The 17,283-nt window shown below is 44.2% G+C and overlaps 1 protein-coding gene across 1 annotated transcript; it reads left to right on the plus strand.

Annotated features, from left to right (window-relative positions):
* The first annotated feature begins 7,044 nt into the window (after nucleotides 1–7,044).
* Nucleotides 7,045–16,059, plus strand: Clec3a (C-type lectin domain family 3 member A). The gene is made up of 3 exons (XM_046434916.2): nucleotides 7,045–7,253; nucleotides 11,421–11,504; nucleotides 13,438–16,059. Exons 1-3 carry the CDS (start codon nucleotides 7,139–7,141, stop codon nucleotides 13,827–13,829), a joined length of 591 nt encoding a protein of 196 aa, XP_046290872.1. The 5' UTR covers nucleotides 7,045–7,138; the 3' UTR covers nucleotides 13,830–16,059.
* The last annotated feature ends 1,224 nt before the right edge of the window (nucleotides 16,060–17,283 follow it).

Here is a 17,283-nt window from a genome sequence, read left to right on the forward strand (position 1 = left end):
TGTTCCAGACCTGCAGAGAATATGAACGGCAGAGCAGGGTGCCCCTGAGCCACCGGCCAGCTTCCTCCTGCCTGAATGACATTAGGAGATAATCAGGAGGTGAGGTTCCAGCGGAAGCTCTCAGACAACCCACTAAATGGATCTGTTCCACCCTGACAGAAAAAACCTTCAAACTAGATGACAACCATTCAGTACCCCATCTACTAATGAGCATCACTCATTACCAGACAGACCCACTCAAAGCATCCCATTGCATTTGCTACTTCAATCTCTACCTAGGAGCTGGTACTGTTAGGACTCTCCTTCCATGAGATGGGAGATGTGGCAACAGTTGAGAAGTGGATCCAGGCTTCAGACCAAGATAGTCTAGTTCTAGTGTATGCTAAATTCATCAGCCCACACAGTCTGTGGTAGGAGCCACTTTCCACCCACCTGCCTGTGGGCATGTCTCGTGTGGCCCTGTGGCCAGCACACTCCTGGCATCAAGAGTGAAATGCATGCAAGATTCCGGGGCTGGAACTGGGCTGGCCTAGGAAACAGGCTAGTGACTGGGGCTGGAGACTGCAGAAGGACGACCAATTCCACCCAGCACACCCTACCCTCTGCTGCCAGCATATTAGCAAACCTCCCTGGACAGCTGTTCACAGAAGGTACACAGTATTTTCATGTGCTCTGCCTAGATGACCCTAGACACACTGTTTTATTCTTTATTATTTTTATCCTCCAGTACATCTTAAGGATCTATCCATGTTTAGGGCCACAATTTTGTGATAGCTTTAGAGTTTTGTTTTTTTTTTTTTAATATATAATCAGAATATACCAAAGTATACTGAGCCTTTCTCCATTGACAGATGCTTAAGTTATTCCTAACTTCTTTATGTTTTGAGCCATGTTATAATGACTACCCTGACACAGGCCTTTGTGTAAATGTGCATGTGTGAATGTTTCTCTACTACAGACCCCAGGGTAAACATGGTAGCAAATAAGCATAAACCTTTTAGGTCTATCATCAGACTTCACAGTACCTGCGCCAATCTGTGTTCTCCCCAGCATGGGTAAAAGCTGTTGTCAGTCATCTCCATCAGTATTCCATCCTATCACGCATACCACAGCCATTACCTCCAGAGGTTCACACAAAATTATGGAGCTACTGGTCTAATAAACATTTTCTGCTTAAGAGTGAGATTCTACAGCAGATTCCCAGTATGGCCCTCAACCATTGCAAGAAATAATAAGGAAAAAGAAAATTGACCAAAAGACAAAGCCTGTGTATGCCCTTTGATCTAAAAGGAATAGCTTTACTGTTTCTTTGAACCAGCTCACAGGGAGTACCAGCTAACCTCAGTGCCATTGCTAAATTTCCTCCATTAATGTGGCTGGAAGGAGAGTTCACACCCAGCAAGACGAATCTAACATCTCACTCCACAGCCTGCCGCCATCTTGCTCCAGACACAAGCGAGTCTGCCAGTTTCTGCATTCCCAGGAAGAACAAGGACCCTGCTGTTACCCTCAGCTGAAGTTTGAAAAGCGTTTCCACCAGGTCTGACCTCAGGAGGCCCACAGAGGGGCCTTTCCACTGTGGGTTGCCCTTGCTCTTGGTGGAAGGGAGGCGAATACTGTCTTTTTTGTATTCTTGGACTCTTGGCAGTGGGGCCAGGCAAAACTCACAATAAATTTGAAACGTCAGTACTCCTAGGAAAAACAGATCAACCAAATGTTTGCCTGCCTTAAGAAACGGACTGTTCACTGGGGTTACTGCTTGGAGGATGGGCAGATGGGGTAACCAGATGGAGACGAGTTAGATAGTAGGAAAGGGATGGACTTCAGACTGAAGTTGGTAAGAGCTTGGATAGTCTTTTAGGGGAGATGATAAAATTATAAATAGAAAGTCCACTTTTTAAATATCTCTAATGGGTGTTAGCCACTATACTGATTTTTTTCCAGGGAACCTTTTTAATCTTCCCAGCATTGTTGGTGAACTGTCCTTATAATCTCCAGTTTATAGGAAGGTGAGGACCAGAGAAGTTAATGAGCTCCCCGAATCACAGAACTGGCAGACAAGAGCACCACCACTCAGCTCCCGTCTGTGTGATGTCACTTGTACACTTTCCACTACCACATGTTGGTATGGGCAGCAGGGAAATAGGTGAGGTGTCCAGTTATTACAGGGCCAGGGATATGGTGACCTCAGCACCATGTCTAGGAGGCCCCACAAGTAGGCAGGATGGGAAGGAGCCAGGAGAACACTTGGTCCTAAAGAGGAGAGGGAACTGGTTCAAGATGAGATCACACAGCAGAAACCAGCCCAGAGAAGCGCCTACCACATGCCTAAAGCTGAACCAGAGGCCAGAGGGTAACTAATCCTGAGAACTCCAAGAACATGGAGGTGGGGGGAAATGCTGTAACATGAGACTTTGTGAGTTAATTGGGGCTGTAATCTTTCCTCGTGGGTTGCCAAGAAAGAGAACTAGTCATAATAAGTTGGGAAAGGTGGTAGAGGAGGAGGAAAAATACCTTCTGGGTTACACAGAACTTTCTAGCAATAGAATTGGCTACCTTGCTGGGGAAGGGTACAGAGTAGAGACTTGCCAGGGATTCTGCAATAGAGACCCAAGTATCTAGTTGGATTGAATGACTCCCCATCTCTCCTAAACTTGATATCCAACTATTCTACTCCCACTGCCCTGAGATTACCAGAAACTTTCACCTCACCTCCTGACTGATCTCTTGGGTAAGCCCAGGAAGACACAAATCCCCTTTACCACCAGGTGGATCTCACCCCATAGCTGAGCTCTGGTGTGAGAGAGCCAAGCCTGACCAACTCTTACAATTTGAGAAATGTAAGAACCATCACTCTACTCATAAAACCAGATAATAATGACTTTCTTACTGGATTTACATTTTAAAAAAGTCCTAGCTTGGCACCTAAGAGTAATTGGATCTAAGTCACCAGTTTCTTGACTTCAGAGCCATTTGGCTAAATCATTTCATGTAATACATATTTGTGAGGCATTCAGACAGGCATTAGAACCATGCTAATAGCCACTATTACCTGTTGAACTACACAGGTCTAGAAACTCAGGAGAGACTAAGACTTATATCCCACATCATGTGGCAGGAGGGAAGAGAAATAAATGTACAATGGCTGCATGTTTTAGAAGTTCTATGGGCTCAAAGAGGACCGAGGCTTTGAGATTGGGGTGAGGGCTGGGGTGAGTCTGAGAAGTTCAGACGATGTGTGTGTATAGGACAGTAGCCAAGGAAGCCTGATCACCTACGATGACAATATGAGGCTCTGCCTATTTTATATATATGGTTTCCCATTTTTATAACCATTCTGCAAGATAGGTGAGGACACCAGCTTCAAAGAGATGACAAGTCTGGCCACTGTCGCGCCACTCATAAATGACATCAGAAACTTCAATCTCAGACTATCAGAGTTTTGATCTTTGTCCCATTCACTGCTAACCCAGGCTTAGAAGTCTGATAACCCTCTTCTCTAAAACCTGTCACCAACTCTCTTCAAATCCCATGACATTTTCAGCAGTCACAGCTACGAGTAATCACCACAGGAGAAACAAGGCCACTTTAGCGCACACACCACAACAAATCTTTCCTCCGTGCACTTGAGCTCGCTGTGCTATATTCAAGTTCAGTCCTGTGACCTCCCCTAAATGCTGCCCTTGAACCTCTGAACGCAGCCTGCAAACGTGTTCAGACTTGAGTATTAATAGACAAACAGCACTGAGGCCGGATGGATTTGTGGGTTAGAATTCGAGACTCTGGAAAACAGCTTAGAGCAACTTTAAAATAGCAACCTGTGGAATAAACACACCAGCTACACAGGGTGGTCAAGGGCTGTGCTGCCAATAGTCATTTATTAAAGAAAATAAGACCCTGGTGACAGTTTTAAAATCCTCATCAAAACACTTTTTGTCTAGAGGCAATATTTTTATAGTTCCTGTTCCCTGGCTATAAATGTGGGCTTCTTCTTAAATAGTCCTTTCAGAAGCCCAGGTCCAGCCCAGGAGACAAGGCAGATGACATCATCCTGCTCCACAAATAAGGAATTGTTCAGTCCTCAAGAGGACACCGGCCTGCCTTCCCCAGGACCAGGAGGGGAGGGGGCCACCTGCCTCATTATCTTTGATGTGTGTAGTTTTGTTTCCTCAGAGTGGGAGGCAGGAGTTTAGTAGAAAGGATAGGAAAAGGGGACCCTCTCAAGGGAGAATAAGGGTACTCTGAAAGGAGGAGAGCATGTTCCTTTTGTCCCCCAGTTTTCTTGGGGGTTCCAGGAAGGAATCCAGGGTCCTAAACAGCAGAGTAGAACCCTCCTGGATGATGCAAACAGAGAAAGCACAGGTGACAGAGTTCAGACCTAAAGGACAGGAGAAGCCAGCTATGGTCCTGCTGGCACTCATAGGGAATTAAAGTGTAGGAGGGCTGGGGTAGAGAGATGGAGACGAAGCATATGGGACAGCCCTGTATGGGTGAGGAGTCTGACTTAGAAATGATTCGAAACTGGTGAAGGGTCTCGGATGGGAGAAAGTCACCAAGAAAGACCAAGTGAGATGTCACCAGGTGGGAGGGCCTCAGAAACCATGATGAGAAGTCTGGGCCTCGTGCTAAGTACGATGGAAAGATTCAGAGGGCTTGAAGTCGAGAACGACTGTCCTATCAGCAAAGAACGCAAGGTTCACTGGGTCAGGACAAGAGCTCTTGGTGACTTGGATGAGATAAGGGCAGGGCAGAAGGACAAGTCAAGCCATAGCATTTCTGGGGTAGAACCCCAGCACTTACTACTGGCAAGGTTATGGGGGAGATTGCCTGGATTGTCAGGTAAAGAGGGGGTCTGGGGTGGTAGATTTGGAAGTTCTGAAGGCCTGAGCTACTTGCGTCTAAGGAAGACTCAAGGAGCCAGGGCCCCCTTCTATATCACAGTGAGGAAATCCAGTCTAATCCCTTTCTGTTTACTCCCAGCTAACACCTCTTTGTAACCTTGGGAGAAATGTGACTTTTTTTTTTTTTTTAAATCCGTAGGGCGTTCATGGGAGAAAAAAATCCAGAATTTAACTTTTGAACATAATAGGTTGAAATGTCCGAGACAACAACTAGAATTCTCAGGTGGGAAATGGGAACGATTAGCCCAACGGGAAGATATCCAATAGGGGAGGTAGATGGAGGAGCCCAAGACAGAAAATCTAAGGCCATGAAATGGAATCAGATTGTGTAAGAGGGAGGGGGATTAGAGTAGCCCACGGAAAGTCCCCAGGAGCCCCAGGCAGAAGGGAAGAGGTGGAGTCTCCAAGGCTTCATTCGAACCAGAAGGGTGGGCTTCAGAGAAACCATCCTGTAGGATTCTGTGATGCTGTAGACAGAACCCGGTACATTGTCTGAACCCCACAGAATGTTCACTGCCCATGGACCATGGTTCACTGCGGACTTTAATTGATACAATGTATCATCATTAATCCTTTCATCAGTTGTAACAAATACACCACACTAATTCAAGATGTTAATAATAGGAAGAACTATAGGGGGAAGGGGCATATGGGAAACTGCTCTAAAACTGCTCCAGAAAAATAAGGTCCATAAATCTACATTAAAAGGAAGAAAGTGGGTCTGCAGTGTGGCTTAGTGAAGGAGGGCTTGCCTAGTGTGCATGAGGCCCTGGGTTTGTTCCCTAGCAACACAAAAAAGAAAAAGAAGAAAGTATATGCTTTAGGATCAGGCTCAAAGAAAAACCAAATCAACAAGGTGTCAGAGGTGTCACCGGGAAAGAAGAGTAGTCTTAAAATAATATAGAATTATTTTGAAGACGACACCTTGTCCATGGAAGGGTGCAACACAGATCAAGAAAAATGCTATACATTCTATTACTGTTTTGTAACTTGAAATTTCTTCCTAAAGGATCCAGAAAGATGACAAAGAACAATTTAAACAATCGTGTGACCAATGATTTATACACATTGATCTTCTGTATTCAAGCCAAAGCACACTGTCACAGCCCAGGTCCCTAGAGTCCATCAAAACTTGACTGCAAGCCAGGCATGGTGGTACACACCTATAATCCCAGCTATGGGGAGGCTGAGGCAGGGGGATGGCAAGTTCAAGGCCAGCTTCAACAACTGAGCAAGACCCTGTCTTGAAATTAAATGTTAAAAGGGCTGGGAACGTAGCTCAGTGGTAGAGCACATCTGGGTTCAGTCCCTAATACTGAGCAGGGAGAAAGTATGATTTAATGTGGGTCAAGTAGCTTCAAGGGCAAAAAGTGGGGTGATAGAGATTTGTAAAATAATTATTGTTGTTTTACATTATTCTCATGGAAGTAATTCACCTGTTTAATATTCTTTTCACTCTAAGGTATTTTTCAAGAATGCATGCACATATTGATGCAGCCACAAAACTCTAACAGAGGGAGGACTCATAAATTGCATTATGGGTTACTCACATGAGCCACTCCATAAATCTCACTGCATGAACTATTCCTAAGGTCCCCCTGAGCCATTCAGACACATGCATGTGCACACACAATAGTTTAAATGCCCAATTCTGTGACATCCCTCTCATGCACACATTCACATTAAAGAATTAAATTCCCTGGCTTTTTTTTTTTTTTTTTTTTTTTTAGGTTTCTTTCTCACCACCCTACTGGGAATCTGTTTGTCTTCCTCCACGTCTCTCTCTCTCCATGTCTCTCCAACCTTTTGCTCTGAAACTGAACCGAATTCATTTTCCAGAACATTTAATAAACTTCAGAGCTCCACATAAAACACTTTTAAATGTTGGGTCTTCAAGGAGACCCCAAGGCTCCCAAACTTTAGATTTAAAAAAAAAAAAATAGGAAAACAGGCAAAACCCTTAATGAACTCTGATACACTCCGAGAAGGCAAATGAAACAGAATTAAAATAAATAAAAAGTCCAACATGTGGCCTGAGAACAAGGAGCCACCTTATGCCCTGGCCAGCCGAGGCATTCAAACATTTCGTCAGCAGGAGCTCAGCCAACCTCCTCCACTCATGTTTATAAAGCTGGCCCAGGGCACCCAGGGCAAGATGTGGCCGAGCAGTCTCCTTGCTCCGTAGCTGCTGCTGCAGAGGGGCTGGCAGAGTGGCCTCACTGACTAGCCCAGGAGCCATGGCAAAGAGTGGATTTGTGATCTGTATCCTGGTGATCACCTTACTCCTGGACCAGACCACCAGCCACACGTCCAGATTAAAAGCCAGGAAGCACAGCAAACGCCGAGTGAAAGGTAACGGGACTGTTCAGCCCAGCCACCCTCGGGGCTTAGTGTGTGGAGGTGCCGGGCGAGTTCATATCTACCCACCAGGAGCCTGTCCCTGGTGACAGCACAATGCCAGCATGTGCATGTCATTTTACAGGGGACCGAGTGAGTGAACTTTGGAATCTCTGAGAGTTTGATAGTTAAAGGAATCATGCAGGATTTTATAGTTATTGAAGAAAAGCTTTGTAATATAAAAACTTCTGGCTTACCTATCTGGTGGGCTTAGATATATGGCATGTTCCTCAGAGGGCGCTCACCTGGGTACGTGAAGTTGGGGCATTACAAATGACAGGGCAAGTAGAGTCCACCGTTATGTAGGAGTACTCAATACTCCTAAGTATTGAGTAGTTCCCTCAAATATGTTTGTAAGAACTGTGATTGTACTAAACGTGCAGCAGAGGACAAAGCTGTGGGTATCCGCCAGCTCCTTTCTCGTCCTTAGCTACCTTATAGGTTTATTCCCTGGCCGTCTTAGGAGAGTCTATGCCACCTATTTACATTTCTTATGTCAGAGCATCAAACTTCCTCTTTAAGATTACATGTCCACATGTAAAGTCGTGCAATGTTTGGAAACAAAATGGACTCTCTAAGGAATTCCAAACTTGGGGCGACTTGATATAGGCAAAGAGGTTTAAAAAAGTTGTCATGAATTAAGTTAGGACAATGTATTTGCAGTATGCTGAAACTGAGAAAGAGAAAAAAAGCAGCCAGACCCAGGGGGACATTTCATCTCATCCTTTTAGCCATTTTCCTCTCAGGACATTTCAAGGGGGATTTTATGGCAATTTCACTTCATTAGGAAAAAAAAATACCAACAAGATAAAAGTCTAGATTGCACTAGGGGTCCAAGGGGGCTTGTCTTGTGCTTTGTTTTAGTGATTTTTAAAGGGCCCTTTCCATGGGCATTTATTTATAAAATCTAGGTCTAGTGCGAGGTATCCTAAGCAGAGCCTTTTCCCTATAAAGGATTACATGTCCCAGTTCCCCCTCTTAATGAAAGGTTACAATATTTCTAATAAGTAGATGAAGTACACAGCTGAGGACCAGGATAGGGGAAGAAGTGGGGGGGAGAGAGAGATGATCCAGGGTGATGTGGCAGATTTTTCTGGCCAGCCTCTCTTCACTGCTGGGAAAAGTAGGAAAAAATGGGGGTTACCCAGTAGGGATGCAGGGAGAGAATGTCAATGTGTTCTCGCTCACTCTCCACCCCTTCTCCCCCATCCCCACACACATACTTTTTTGGGGAGTCTACAACTTAAACATTGCCTCTCCAAAACATTCCTCACCATCAGGTCCAAGAAAGTAGACCCTGCTGGAGGTGAAGCAATAGCCCTGTTTTCTGAACAGGTCTTTCCCCATCCACCCATATACTGTGGTATTGTTTTAAAGAGCTTAAAATATTTTAAAAGTTTATGAAGTCAAAAGTCCAAGCCATCTTTTCTACCCCAGTCCTGTCACAGTATTACCCCCATTAAACATTGGGTGTTAATGTTTCCAGATTGGCTGTGCAAACTGTTTGGCAGGCAAATGGATTTAATTCGTCTGTGAAATCCTGGACAGCTCTCCATAGAAAACATATTTCATTCAAGATATTGTACCATTGTTTGGGCGGGTCGTGACAATGTTTTCTCTTGGTAAATTTCTGTATGGCTTCCAATCCATCTCTTTATGGTACAATGTCCCTGAGGAAGTGCTTTGTATACACATATCGATCCCCTTGCTAGATGTTATGTTTCTTCAAGAAAAACTGCAGGTTAATGGGATTCTCTGCTCGTCTCTTCAAAAGATCTCTGCCGTCCACACCCTAGGCTCAGTGTGTGGGCGTGGCCATTCCCCTGCATGACAACCATCTGTACATGGATTCTTAAAGTATCAACATAGAGTTTTATTGGTCAGATCTTCTGGAACATTGTTTGCATTTCCGTATTATATCCAATTCTGGGTAACAACCCTCATAAAAGGGAACCTTTTCAGAAATTCAAAATGGCAATGAGTGAGCTCCAAACATGAGATTTTCCTGTGATTACTTACATCCCAGGTCACAACAAATTATGTGTTGCGTTAATAACTAAAATACAAATTCTGCAGTGAAATATAATCCCTTTGTTCATCCCCATTAGCAACAAAGGGAGGGCAGCAGAAGACAAGTCACCTGGATAATGACTTCCATAATGATCTCCCAGGAGCCTAATACTAATTCACTGTCTTGGTGCTAATTACAGTGTTTACAGTCTCCCAGTGGAGGCCACTTATTTAAATAGAAGGGAGCAGGAAGCCAAGAGTGAGGGGGATGACAGTTGTCCAGTTGACAACATAACTTGGAAGAGAGTCTTCGGAGGACTTTGCAAGCCTGGCCCAACAGCTGATGGCTTTGCATTCTAAGTGTGCCCTTTAGTCTATTCCTGTTTGAATGGTGCCTTGGAGAAAATCTCTGTCGTCTTGTATTTCTGAGCTGAGCTGTTGATACTTTAAGAATCGACGTACAGCATTAAGTGAAGTAGAGGTGGGACTGGCCCTGGATACCCCAGAAGGTGATTTCTTTACCCAAATGTGGAAACATCTGGCTTGTGAGCATGTTCAAGGGGATAATGCACTAGGACATGTCCTAGACTGTCAGACTGTCCTGAAAAAATCCTAGGATTAAAAAAAAAATGAAATGGATTCTATGTATGGCATCCCCACAAAGAGACTTCTGGGAACAGTTCTTATAAAGCTTTAAGCATCTACTCGAAGGCTATGTGCCTGGGACCAAGGAGTAGAGGAAATCCCTGGGTGGAAGCAGATCAGAGGGGTGGGATGAAAACAGGCTTGAGCCAGGGAAATGCACGTCCCAGCTCTGCAGCTCACTAGCTGGGTGACCTTCAGCAGGCTCATTCCATTTTCTTTGCCTCTAGTTTTTCTTCTGTAAAATGGAGACAACGGTAGCATCTTTCTCATAGGAATACTGAAAGAATTAGTCTCCTGGAAGACAGTATATGGTGGCTTTTAATATTTGTTTTTATGATTTACTATGATGTTATAAAGCTGTTTATGTCTAAGGGAGTCCCTAGCAGTTCTAGAGCTTGCATTTGGCCAAGGTTACTAATTTGTTACCACTTACCTATAGTCAAGTTGATCTGACAGCCAGGAAAATTCTTTAGCACCAACCAAGAACATTCAAGACTAAAGAAGTGGCTCATCCCTTACATGGGTGAATTTCTACCTGATCCTTTATTGCTCAGCCCTGCTGGGAGCCACCAGACCAGATGTATCAGCTGTAAATGGATACTGGGGACAGATGGCATGGGGTCCTACATTAGTCGGAGTCCTGGAACTTACCTACCAATCACCTAGCTCCCTGGGCTGAGCCTTCTTTTCAAAGAGAATCAGTTTTCTCCCTTTATTGCTATTTTTAAAGAGCACATTAGGGCTGGGGCTCAGTGGCAGAGTGCTTGCCCAGCATATGTGAGGCCCTGGGTTCGATCCTCAGCATCACATAAAAATAAACAAATAAAATAAAGGCATTCTGCCCATCTACAACTACAATTTTTTTTAAAAAAAGCACTTAACATGAAAGTATTTTTTACACCATAAAGTACATGCCACGAATATTATGGGCCTAGCATCATGTTAGGCATCAGGAATGCCCTGGGTACTGAAAACATTCAGAAGGAAATAAGTGGGTGATATATAGATTGGAGAAAGTGATCTGGAGAAAATAGACAATAATCAAAGAAAGAGTACGGATTGGATTCCAACCTAGAGCGTAATCAGAAATGTTCAAAGAGAAGCTGGGTCAGGAGGGAGGCAGGAGTGGGGCAACCCAGGTGCACAGGAAGGGGAAACAGCTCTCATTCTCCCACATGCCAAGAGCTGAAGAGTCCAAAGCCTTGTGACAAGGGGAATCTTGTGGGGCGAAAGAGGGGGCAAAAGCTCCATCTCGAAAGGGCTCCCAGGGTTACAGCCTCAGCAATCCCTCGCCCCCGTCTTCCTGCCCACGCTGTCTTCATGCGCGAGTTTTTCCTACACTCAGCCCAGTTTCCTCCAAATTGCCGCCGCCTTGAATTCTGCATCCTGAAGCTCTTTTTAAAGAATTTTATTTTAATCATATGCTTTCTTTCCCATCTACCTCATCCCACCCTAAAATGTCCCCAGAAAAGGATGGAGATCTGAAGTCTCAAGTTGAAAAGCTCTGGAGAGAAGTCAACGCCCTGAAGGAAATGCAAGCCCTGCAGACAGGTGAGAGCCCCTCCCCCACCCACCAGCACCTCCTCCAAAGGACAGAAGAGCACCTGTCAGGCCCCGTGCTCTAGACTAACCCAGACCACATCTGGAGTTCTGGGTGACAGCTCTTCTTAAAAGAATCGTGGACAAACCGCAGATGTGTTCCAGTGAGAGGACCTGAAATCTGGGAGATGATTGTTTTGGGAAATCAGCTCCATTTGCCAACTCTTCCTCCTCTATGTGGGTGGTACAGAAATAAAACTAGTGGCTCTAGAATACATTCTAGAAGCCAGGGCATAATTCCTCTCTACTAGGTGGAGAAACAGAGTGAAGGAAGTATTAAATGACCAAAGCACAGCATTGACTGGTGTGAAATGTTTACCCCTAGGAGAGCCACTGAGATCAAATGATCAGGCTCACGGGCATCCCCCAGGCCACACTGGGCATCAGATGCCTGTGGAGAGACACAGGTGAGAGCCAAGGCTTGCCCACTGGGCTGCGTCCTGTGTTCCTGTGCACAGCCTGTGTAGCCACACATTCATCCAGAAGCTAGTCTCCAAGAGGGAGGAAATTAGAGTGCACTGGGCAGGTTCAGAAAAAGCCCTGGCCTGCAAAGCTTCCATCCCTGGAAACAATATTCTTCATATCAACTCCAAAAGCAGAGTGTAGAAGGCCCCACAGGAACTTGCCCAAGTACAAGGTCACACTTCAGGGAAGACACAAGTCACGGCTTTCCATCAAGCAATTTTAACTCCTGGGCTGGAGGTAGTTACCAATCCAGGGTCACTTTTACCATAAGCAAAGTTGCCTAGTAACACGGTACCATGTTCCCCTGTTCAGGTTTCCGGGGATACAGAATCAGAAAGTTAAAGTGAAGTTAAATGTTCATGCAGAAGGAAAAGAAAGTTTGGGTAACCTTTTACCCATATTCTGTCACTACACCTATTTTATGAACCCACCAACAACTTAAGTTGAATAGCTGATTTATGTCGACTCTTCCAGCTTGTGCTGATGACGATTATCCTCACTTTACAGATGAGGAAAGTGAAACACACAGAAATTAAGTAAATTTATCTAAGGTTTACACAGCTAGGAAACATCAGAGAGGAGACCTAAAGCTGGGCACCATGGCCCTGGAGCTGTGCTCAAAAAGTATATTTATGTCTACTTTTTCCCAGGTAGCCCAAAAAGTATTACAAGGTCTCAGTTATCCCACTTAACAAAACCATGGGCTCTGCAAACACAAATTCAGACTTTTGCTTTTGTTTTGATCATTTTGAAATCCCATCCGAATCCAGAAGTCCCAAGGAAATTCAGCATATCACAGATCTGCATAAATTAGGATGCACAGGAGTATCAAAGCAGCTAGAGGCTGAAGATCATGCTTTGAGCTGGGCACAGTGGTGCAAGCCTGTAATCCTAGTTGCTTGGGGGGCTAAGCCAGCCTCAGCAACTTGGTGAGGTCCCAAGCAACTCAGTGAGACCTGATGTCTAAATAAAATACTACAACAACAACAACAACAAATGGCTGGGGATGTTGTTCAGTGGTTAAGCACCCCTTGGTTCAATCCCCACTATTCCCCCCACCAAAAAAAAAAAAATGTTTTGAAGGTGGGGCAGACCTGAATTGTGTAGAGGTGATTTTATATGCTATGCAAGTTACATTACTGATATGGCTAAGTTGTGAAAAGTAAGGATTTCTCTAAGCCTCAATGTTCTGATAAGTGGGGTAATGATGTACCACTTCACAGGGTGGTCATGATTATTATGAGTTTGTGTATGTATAGTGCTCAGCGCACGCACACACACACACACACACACAAAATCACCAATAAACTAACTCATCATCACTGTCACATGTTATCCATTCCATCCAAGTTTATGGCTGTCTGCGCCAGGCATGGTACACTCAAAAGCAAATTAACGTATATACTTTCACATCCCACAGTGTGTCTTCGAGGCACAAAAGTTCACAGGAAATGCTACCTTGCATCGGAAGGCTCAAAGCACTTCCATGAAGCCAATGAAGACTGCATTTCCAAGGGAGGGACATTGGTCGTGCCCAGGAACACCGATGAGATCAATGCCCTCCGAGACTATGGTAAGAGGAGCCTGCCAGGCGTCGATGACTTTTGGCTGGGCATCAATGACATGGTCACGGAAGGCAAGTTTCTCGATGTCCACGGATTCGCCGTTTCCTTCCTCAACTGGGACCGTGCACAGCCCAATGGAGGCAAGAAGGAAAACTGCATCCTCTTCTCCCAGTCGGCTCAGGGGAAATGGAGCGATGAGGCCTGCCGCAGTAGCAAGAGGTACATCTGCGAGTTCACCATCCCTTAAGAGGCCCTCTGCAGATACATCCTCCAAGCAAGATCAGACATGACTTAGAGGCTGCTGGTCCCCAAGAATATGTCAAAATTGCAATTACTAATTGCAAAATTGCCACACAAGTGTCAAAGTCCATAGCGATACAGGATCAGACAATTGTGCTACCATATTTCATTGTAAGTTTGCCCTTCAAGGGGTCAGAAAATAATGATCCAGACATGTGCACGCTATTAAAATGACATCTATGAAAAGGGCTATCATATTCTTTCTCTTTCCTTGTTCCTCTCATTTGTGTAGACTCAGTCTGTTTAAAAATACAACACACTGCTTCAACCCAGAAAAGCAAGCTTAGGCTACCTGGAAGATTTTCTCTTGAAAGTTTAGCACAGGGATACTTTCTGAGAAATGTGTCAGAGGTGATTTTGGTGATATGAACATCATAGTGTATATTTATGCAACCTTATGTGGTATAAGTTAAATAGTCCAAGTGGCTTCCTGATGTGATCAACAGATGCAGTAAACACAAGATGTATGCAGCTGCTGGTGGTGCAAGATGGCATACTGCCTTATCATATACTTATTTTTCTATAAGTAGGACTCTACTCTAAAACAGTAATAAAATGATAGTATAGTGTATTAGTCAGTTTTCCATCACTATAAGATACCTGACACAGTCTACATATGAAGTACAAAGGTTTATTTAGCTCACAGTTTGGGTGGTTCAAAGTTCAAGACTGGGCAGTCCTGTTGGCTTGGTTTAATGATGAGGGTGGCAGATGGCAGCATATCCCAGCAGGGGCCATGTTGGAGTAAATGGTCACATTTCAAACTATTGCACAACAAGAGAGGGGGGATGGGCAGAGTCCCACAATCTCTTTTCAGGGCATGATAAGGGCCTCCAATATGGCTCCATCTCTTAAGATCCACAGCACCTGCTAATACTCCCACCCTGGGGACCCTTGGGAGAAATAGATAAATGAGGCTACCTCAAGCCATAGCATATGATAAATACATAAAGCAGCAAATCATTTATTATTATCAAATATTCTGTATGGTGCCTAATTGTATGTGCTGTATCTTATACAACTGACAGAGCAGTGCATTGGTCTACACCAGTATGACCAAAACACATGAGTAGTGCCCTGCATTATGACCTTGGGCAGCTACCATGGCAGTGGGCAAAGGTCATATTTCAGCTCCATTACAATCTTATGGGACCACCATCATGTACCACCATGCATTGGTCAGACATTGCTATAGATGCATTCTGTGTGTATTTGTGGGATGAGAATTCCCTAAATCAGAGGTTCTGGGTGCTGTGTAACCCAACAACTTCTCTCTCATGCTCCATCTGCCCCACCTCCCATACACCTGCTAGCCCAGGGCCCTTTGAGTGGCTGCTTCCCCTGCTGGGCTTGTGTCTTGTGTGCTGCCTCAGGACCATGATGTCTGAGGAGGTTCTGATTTAACTCTGTTTCTTTTGAACTCCTCCACCCAAGTTTGAACTCCCCCACCCAAGTTTTTTTTTTTTTTTTTTTAAAGTTCCCAGGCAGGGTCCAAAAAGACATGAGCAGGTAGCATGCGTGATGGATTCCATGCCCAGCATGACATCAGTTTCCCCATAAAGGGGAAATTCTGAAGTGCAGAACAAGAGCAGCAGAACTTGTGGGCCAGGAGCGATGGAGAAAAGCCTATTTTCTCCTTCCTTTTATATCTTTACTGTCTCCCTATATATATGTTAGCTTTTTTAAAACTTTCTTTATATACTTAAATATATAATGATGGTGGAAAAAATCATTTAAGTCTCTTCAAGACAAACTATCTTTGGAAGTTTCAAGTTGGATTTAGGCAGCACTATTCTAGAGCCATGCATCTAGGTAATTTTTTTTTTATCCTGCCAAATGCTATCCCCATGAAACTTCTCAACAAAATTGCAGAAAATAATTTCATCGCTTCAGATGAAGTTACAAAATTGAGGCTCTGGGAAGAGGGCTTTTTAGAAGAAAAAAAAATTCTCAATATATTCTGTCCTTCCAACAAATATCCAGTTTCTTTAAATTTTCACTGTTTTGTGAATCACATCTTGCTCCGCAAACTTTAATTACACGTGCTTGGAATTAAGTTTTAGCTCTTTTCATCAGACAATAATAAAGCCTGGATTCTGATCAATGTGGACGTGTTCGTATGTTCATTATAGTCATTCATACTATGTTGGTTTGTATAAACTTGGCAGAAAATACTCTGCATTTGACCAAACTGGTGACACAGATGTCTTCAGAGAACAGTTTCACCTGCAATAAATAGATGCAATCAGGGAGGGAGGGGGTCCTTAAAAATGCATCAGATGAACTCCTGCTTTCCAAGGCATCTCAACAGTGATGAGAAATGAGGGGGCAATCAGGGGCTGGGGGTGGGCAGGAGAGAGAGAGAATGTGTGTGTTCTCACCTAGCGCTTAGTTCATCATCCCAATCCCCTAAGGCCTGGTGTCAATTTCTGTGAATTCTATGAGCTGCCCCATAATTCCCCCAAGTTATACAAGACAAGTTCTCCTTTGCATGTGAGCTGCTTTAAAGTGGCCCATCAGCAAGGAAAGGCTGGGAGATGATGCAGTGGCCATCTCAAAACCTATCAGCCAGGATGGGCTGGGTAGTGCTACAGTTGCAAGTTCAAGTGGCATTTGACAGTAAATGGTTGGAGTTGGAGAATATCATGCCAAGTGAAATAAGCCAATCCCAAAAAACCAATGGCTGAATATTTTCTCTAATATGTGGATGCCAATTTATAATAAGGCAGAGGTCACTAGAGAAGAATAGCATTACCTTAGACGGGGAGGGGAGGGGAGGGGAGACAGTCATAATGTCTCTTTCATTCTACTATGTACATATGTGACTGTATGACGAATGTGATTCTGCAACATGTACACTCAAATAAACGAGAAATTATATCCCATTTATGTATGGTATATCAAAGTGCATAAATACATTCTACTGTCATGCATAACTAATTAAAACAAATTAAAAAATTTAAAAATCAGAGTGGTTTGAAACACAAGCTCATTTCTCTTGTGTACTTCGATGTCCAGGGAAAGGGGTTCTACTCTACATCATGCTGGGAAGCTAGAGAGCAGAGGAGAAGAGCGCTCTGGAGACCCACGACAGCCTTGGCTGGCACCACCCAATACAGAAACGGCAAACATCGTCTCTGCTCTGAGATCTGCAAGAGAATTCTGCTGCGTTCCCAGGAGGTGGAGAGCCAGGATCATATACCATACCTCCCATCGTTGGGTCTGTCACTTGCCACCAAAATAATGCTGACTAGTAAAATCTATGAAGAGAGGTGAGACTAGAAAGACCATAATCCAACCGAAGGAGAAAGTGGGTTCAGAGAGAGAAGAATAGAGAGCAATAGGCTCATCACTAGGGAATGAAATCTCCGGGTCAGAGCTTCATCATCTAGAAACCAATT

Source organism: Marmota monax, unplaced genomic scaffold (genome assembly GCF_021218885.2).
Source record: "Marmota monax isolate L192 unplaced genomic scaffold, Marmota_monax_Labrador192_F-V1.1 WCK01_AAM20220418_F8-fsc00024, whole genome shotgun sequence".
NCBI classification, from domain to species: domain Eukaryota; kingdom Metazoa; phylum Chordata; class Mammalia; order Rodentia; family Sciuridae; genus Marmota; species Marmota monax.